The sequence below is a fragment of the Dipteris shenzhenensis genome, chromosome 4, assembly GCF_047967505.1.
Source record: "Dipteris shenzhenensis isolate YYH24624 ecotype China chromosome 4, Dip_SZ_1.0, whole genome shotgun sequence".
NCBI classification, from domain to species: Eukaryota; Viridiplantae; Streptophyta; class Polypodiopsida; order Gleicheniales; family Dipteridaceae; genus Dipteris; species Dipteris shenzhenensis.
The window spans coordinates 1,226,185-1,233,072 of record NC_141599.1 but is presented as its reverse complement, the minus strand read 5'-3'; the positions used below and the strand labels follow the sequence as shown (position 1 = coordinate 1,233,072).

General features: G+C 48.0%; 1 protein-coding gene across 1 annotated transcript; it reads left to right on the top strand.

Annotated features, from left to right (window-relative positions):
* Positions 1-2,052: 2,052 nt before the first annotated feature.
* On the top strand, positions 2,053-5,931 carry LOC147902306 (brassinosteroid LRR receptor kinase BRL1-like). The gene has a single exon (XM_087373188.1). It carries the CDS (start codon positions 2,053-2,055, stop codon positions 5,929-5,931), a length of 3,879 nt encoding a protein of 1,292 aa, XP_087229314.1.
* Positions 5,932-6,888: the final 957 nt, after the last annotated feature.

The window sequence follows — 6,888 nt, the reverse complement described above, 5'->3', positions numbered from 1 at the left end:
TCACATGGAGTTTACCATTAGTTGATGTGTCTTTAGAATTCTATGCTGTGGTTATGCTTTAATGTATTGGATTTGGGTCGTCTATAATGCAAGAAAATTTCAAAGATGTCTAGAATCTTAAATGTTCTAATTTTCCTAGTATTATTCATCATTCTTGGAATGATAGATGGCAAATATAATCTTTCAAGGTATATGTGGATATACGTGTGATCCTTGTCCATGTTCTTGCAGTACATTTTGCTTACTATTGATTTTAAATTTGTTGGAATGATAATTTCAACAGTGTGTCCCCCAAAGTAACTTCTCGGAAGTGGACCGCCTTTCTAGGAGTGTTCTCTGGAAAAATCAATGGCATGCGTTTCCGTTGGATTTTGCCACTACTCCAAAGACAGCAAAGGATTGGATATTGAGCCTTTCAAGGGTAAGTGTGAGTGGTTGTGTTGTAGATGGCTTTTCCGATTGCACTCAGCTCAATCATGGGTTGCCCTAGCTCACTTCTGCATTGAACCGGTAGGTGTTTTGGGCTTCTCTCATGGTAGGGTAAAGTGGCAAGAATTTCTATTACGGACTCCCCAATGTGCATCAAGCAATTGGAGGCTCTTAATAAACTCATTCCAATGTGGAGGTAGAGTGTTGGTGGTGTATATTAGCGGGGAGCTCAGCGAGATTGGAATGGCAAGTATGAATGTTTGCTAAATACATGTCCATTTCCCAGTAAGGTTGCTCTAGTACAAATTAATCCTTGTCTTGCTAAACATTTGCATTATAGGACATATGTATGTGGGTTGACATTTGGAATCCACATATGCATTCCTATCGTCTCATAGCTAATTTATTTGCTCATTTTAGAATCTCACTTTCAGAGAGGAATTTCATTGTAGTAACTTTGGGTTGGCTTTGCTCAGGTTGGCCCTACAAGTCTTTTGATTATTTGGCTACTAGATTTGCGGGGTTGGGTTAATTCCATATGTAAGGAGGCTTCGCGACTTTCTCGCTCTTGGTGCTTTGACTAATATTCCAAGATCAGCCCAATTTCATTGGAGAAAGCATGCCCCTTATGATTCCAAGTGTTTGGGCCTATTGGTTATTCTACTCCTTCACATAGGTTAAATTTTTTGCTTTTGTTATTAAAATATTCTTGATTAGGGAGAAGATAGGGAAATGGAAATCTATTTCCCTGCTCTAACCCTTTTGTACATTAAATTTAGAAACTCATTTTCATATCTTTTAGGGTTGCTACTTTGTTAGGGGGATTTGGCGGAACCTTTAGACGTGGTTTTCCCAGATTCAGATTCATGTTGCTTTCTTGTGGAAGATGGCCTTAAAGGTCGACTAATGGACTCGTAGGGACTTGTGAATGTGTTCGAGCAGTGGTAAGAGGTAATTCAACAAGTGTGGAATATGCAATGGTGTTGTATTAAGGCATGTATTCATCCCGTTACCTTTTTGTACTCAAGTCTGGGTGGTTATTCTAGATGTAGCGGGCTACTTTGCTAATGGATCTTGGCTGGTTTCCCCTTGCAATGAGAGCTTTGTGTGCTGCGCCTTAGGAGGTGCATAAGCTCATCAAGCTGCAATTTCCTTTTTTAATGTATATTTCTCATTTTGTGCAAAAGAACAAGATCTATGTCTCGTTACTGGTAGTCTATGAAAATTGTTCGCCCGAGGGGAGAAAGGTACGATTTCTTGGGGCACGCTTGAAAATGCCAAAAAAGAGGTGGCAAAAGGTCAAAGGGGACGTGCATGTACGTAGGAACCTGAACAGATGAGGAAAGTTGATAGGGATGAGGGTCCAGGGAGAGGCAGCAAGCAGGCCAGGCGACTTTTAGAAGGTCGTGCCACCCTTCCGAGTCGCCCCGTCTCCTCTAGATTCCTGCCAGCATCCTTGCTTTCGGGTCAACAAAGCCATCCAATGTCCGCTACGTGATTGATTCCCTCGATCTGGCAACGGACTTCGCTTGCGTAGAATTAAGTAATACATAATTACGTGTTTGCTTGCTGCCCTTCACTCTCGTTCATCTCCTCCTCCTCTCGCTCTGCACCTCTTCTCAAATGGCCACCTGCTCCTCCTCCTTCATCATCGCCTTGCAGTTGTTCCTCATCTCCATGCTTCTTCTCCAGCACCCAGCTGCTTCTTCTCCTCCCCTTGTAGCTGCTCACCATCCCCCATCCTCCCTTATTGCTTCTGCTGCCACCCCCAGCCTCCTCCCCTCAGACACCCAGGCTCTTCTCAGCTTCAAGCAACAAATCCAACAAGACCCTCTCCACTCTCTCCATGGCTGGAACGTCCACCTTTCCTCCAACAGTTGCCTCTGGTTCGGCATCACCTGTGCCAATGCTCGTGTCGTCAATCTCACCGACTGTGGGCTCGTCGCCCAGGTACCCACTCCTGCCTTGGCTCCTCTCGACAAATTGCAAGAAATGCACTTCTCTGGAAATGCCTTCTATGGTAGCTTGCAAATTGTCAATGGCGATCCAGCTGGTTCCAACATTGCCTGCATGCTCACCGTTCTGGATCTCTCCTCCAACAACATCACGGGAATGGGTTCCACGCAGTTCCTTCAAGACTGCAAGGTTCTAGCGTACCTCAACTTGTCGCGCAATCTCTTGTCAGGAACCTTACCCTCCAATATCTGGAATGCCAGCGTGCTCCAATGGCTGGACCTCTCGCATAACAACTACTCCGGAAGCCTCCCCGGCGACATGTTCCCCAACTGTGGCAGCTTGCTTTGGCTGGATCTCTCACATAACAGTCTCTCTGGCAGCCTCCCCTTCGGCATCGGACAATGTCAAACTCTGCAACACTTGGACCTCTCTCACAATGACCTTGATGGGATGCTGCCTTCGGATTTGTTTCCCTGCACTACGTTCAGCAGCGGCGCTCCGGATTGCCCAACCACACAGAACCTCCGCTTTCTGGACCTTTCTTTCAACAGGTTCTCTGGGCCTTTAGTGGAGGTTGGAGCTTGTACCAATCTGTTGTGGCTGGATCTCTCCACTAATCTTTTCACTGGAGAGATTCCTTCCTCCCTCGGCGATTGCACCAACCTTCAATTCCTCAACTTATCTTACAACAATGTGATCGGCAGCTTGCCATCAACCGTCGGAAATCTGACTCGTCTTCAGAGGTTGTATCTTTCGGGGAACAATATCACAGGATCTATTCCTGCTGAGCTAGGCGACTCCTGCAATGCATTGCAGGAATTGGATCTGTCTTTCAACCAGATCCTAGGTACCATTCCTGCATCTTTCTCAAACTGTTCATCACTTCAGTACCTCAATCTCGCTAACAATTTTCTCACAGGAAGCTTCCCCGACGGCCTAGTCAGTAATTTGATCTCCATCCGAACCTTGATAATGCGCTTCAACGGCCTAACGGGTCCTATGCCCACTTCTCTTTCCAATTGCAGCTACCTGGCGACGTTGGATTTGAGCGCAAATAATCTGTCCGGAAGCTTCCCAGATCAGAATTATTTGTGTCCTGGAGGACCTCTCTTCAGAGAAATGCTCTTGTCGGATAATGGTTTGTCTGGCCCTATTCCCATGGGAATTGGAAATTGCACGAGCCTAGTGACCATAGATCTTAGTTGCAACTACTTGGGAGGGACTCTTCCTTCATCGCTCGCTTCTCTTCCCAACCTCGAGGAGCTGGTGATTTGGGGAAACTTACTCGAGGGTGAAATCCCACCCAATCTTTGCCAAGCAGCTCAGTTGAGGAAAGTGGTATTGAACATCAACATCTTGAGTGGCCCTATTCCAACCGCTATGGCCAATTGCAGCAACTTGGAATGGCTCTCTCTCTCCAGCAACATCATAAGCGGTGGTATTCCTCCTGAGCTCGGCTCGATGCCAAATCTCAGCATGCTGCAGCTCGCCAACAATTCTCTGTCTGGAGGCATTCCGGCGACGCTTGGAAACTGCACGAAATTGATATGGTTAGATCTGAACAGCAACCTTCTGGTCGGATACATTCCTCGTGAGATCGCTAGACAGTCGGGGAAAGTGACTCGAGGCACTCTGGAGGGCACCCAGTTTGCGTTTCTGAAGAATATAGGGCATGGATGCAAGGGATTGGGAGGTCTGTTGGAATTTGCGGGAATACGAGACGCCAGGCTATCCCGATTGCCGCTTGTGCAACAATGCAACGTCACGCGCCTCTACCGTTCAATCTATCCTTATTTCTTCCCAACTGCAGGGACGCTGGAGTACCTTGACCTTTCTTACAATGGGCTTGTGGGCAAAATACCAGATGAATTGGGCACCATGGCTTGGCTCCAAGTGCTGTGCTTGTCAAACAACAAGCTATCAGGCGGCATCCCCTCCAGTTTGTCGAATTTGCTCAAGATGACGATCTTGAATTTGGCTCACAACGAACTGCAAGGACCGATTCCCGACTCTCTTTCCAATCTGGGCCTCCTCAACCAGCTCGATCTCTCCTATAACAATCTCTCCGGCGTCATTCCTTCCTCTGGCACCCTCTCCACATTCCCTGCGGCTTCCTACGACAACAACCTGGACCTCTGTGGACCGCCATTGCTGCCCTGTGCTTCGCCTCTGTCCACCGCCTCTACTAGTGCCTCTCCCACCGTACGCAGTTCCAAAGGCTGGTCCAGCGTTACCATTGGGATGATTGCCTTGGGAACATTTGTCGCCACCGCCAGCGTGTGCGGGCTGGTGGCGTGTCTGGTGGACAGCCGCAGCCGCATGAGGCAGCACATGACGGATCACTACATGGAGGCTCTACCCATGAGCGGCAGCGGAAGCTGGAACATCTCGGGAGCTAGTGATCCACTGAGCATCAACGTCGCCACTTTCGAGAAGCCCTTGAGGAAGCTGACGTTCGCCCACCTGCTGGAAGCCACGAACGGTTTCAGCGCGGAGGCGATAGTGGGTCGTGGGGGATTCGGCGAGGTTTACAAAGCCAAACTGGAAGACGGCTCGGTGGTAGCGGTGAAAAAGCTCACTGATCGCATGGTCGGGCAGGGGGATCGGGAGTTCATGGCCGAGATGGAGACCATAGGCAAGATCAAGCACCGCAATTTGGCTCCATTGCTGGGGTACTGCAAGGTGGGAGAGGAAAGGCTACTGGTATACGAATACATGGAAGGAGGCAGCTTGGAGAAGAGGCTACACGACATGAAAGGTGCAAGAGAGGCCGGGATGGCGAGCAGCGCCTTGAGCTGGGAGACGAGGAAGAGGATAGCTATGGGGACAGCGAGGGGGCTGTGCTTCTTGCACCATAGCTGCATTCCACACATAATTCATCGAGATCTCAAGTCGAGCAACGTGCTACTGGACGATACACTGGAGGCTCGAGTGTCTGATTTTGGGATGGCGCGACTGATGAGCGCTTCGGATACCCATCTCAGTGTGACTGCTCTGGTGGGAACGCCAGGCTACGTTCCCCCCGAGTACTGCCACAGCTTCCGCTGCTCCACCAAGGGGGATGTCTACAGCTTCGGCGTGCTTCTGCTGGAGCTGGTCACTGGCAGACGCCCGACTTGGTCCTCTTCCTCCTCCTCCTCCTCCTCCTCCTGGCTCCTTCCGCAGGAAACACCTACTTCTGCTCACAACGGAGCTGGAAGTGGAAGTGGAAGTGGGACTAGTGACAGTGGTAATGGTAATTCTTACGCTCACGAAGAGGAAGGTGGCACTGACCTTGTTGGTTGGGTGAAGCGCCATCTCCAACAAGGATACCCTTCCCATGTTCTCGACCGTTCCATGCTTACCAGTGGTTCTCTCATGTCCTCCGCGACCGACCACACTCAAAGGGCACGAGAGATGATGAGTTACCTTTGCGTTGCTTGCAGATGTGTGGAGGAACGTCCTTGGAAGAGACCTACGATGCTCGAGGTCGTTGCGCTCTTCCGAGAACTCCAACAAGACCACGACCAAGACTTCGACTTTGACCAACTCCACATTTGTGGATGATCTATCGTCACAACAAGAGAGTCTATTATAGAGAAAAAGGAAGGGATTTGCATGAGAGCTAAACTTGTGAGGATGAGGAACATTAGTGGTGAGGATCCCATCAAAGCCTTGGCTTTCCAAATGTCATTATAAGTGTAAGTGTAAAGTAGCTTGATAAAAAGTGGGGTGTTAAATGTGGTGCTATAGAGTAGTAGAGTGATGTGAGAAGAGTGGTATTGAGAGAAATTATCTCATTGGGAGAGTAGATTGCATCGATGGACTATGACTTGTGTACTTTTGTACTTTGAAAAGATGATGTTGATCTTGTACTTGCCTATTTAAGAAAGCACCCTCTAATGGAATGGTATGGCTTGTCTTTCACCTTGGCTTGTCATGTTGTTTCCTTTTGAGCCGCTCTAGGATCTTTTATCTAGGTAGATGAGTGAAAGAGGCGAGAAAAGACGTGAAAGAGGTGTGTGTATGAGTTGGGATGTGACTATTTTAGCAAGAGTGGAGTCATACAAGAGACAAAGAGAGCCTCCATCTCTAGAGAGAAATACCCAACAAAAGACAAAAGGACTTAGGATCTTCATAAGAGGACAAAAGCTTGACCCTAAGAACACATTAGGAGCATATTATAAAGCTTCAAACAACTACTAAACCAAAACTTAAATTGAAAGAAGTGGGATCGACCTGATTAGCAAAAAGCTAATCTGTCCATCCCTTAGACACTTGTAGGGCAGGGCCAAAAGAAAGGCATTTGCACGAGAGCTTAACGTGTGAGGATGAGGAATGGGATGAGCTTGACATGTCACTATAGATGAGAATGGGCATGCAAAAGTAGAGAGAACTCTCCAAAAGTAGACTCGTTTGTGAAAAAATTGCCTTCACACATGGAGGTCAATATGTGGTTCCTTTTCCTTTAGAGTGATTAGATAAGCAAGGTTATGGCATAAGTGCAATTTGCAAGGCATTTGT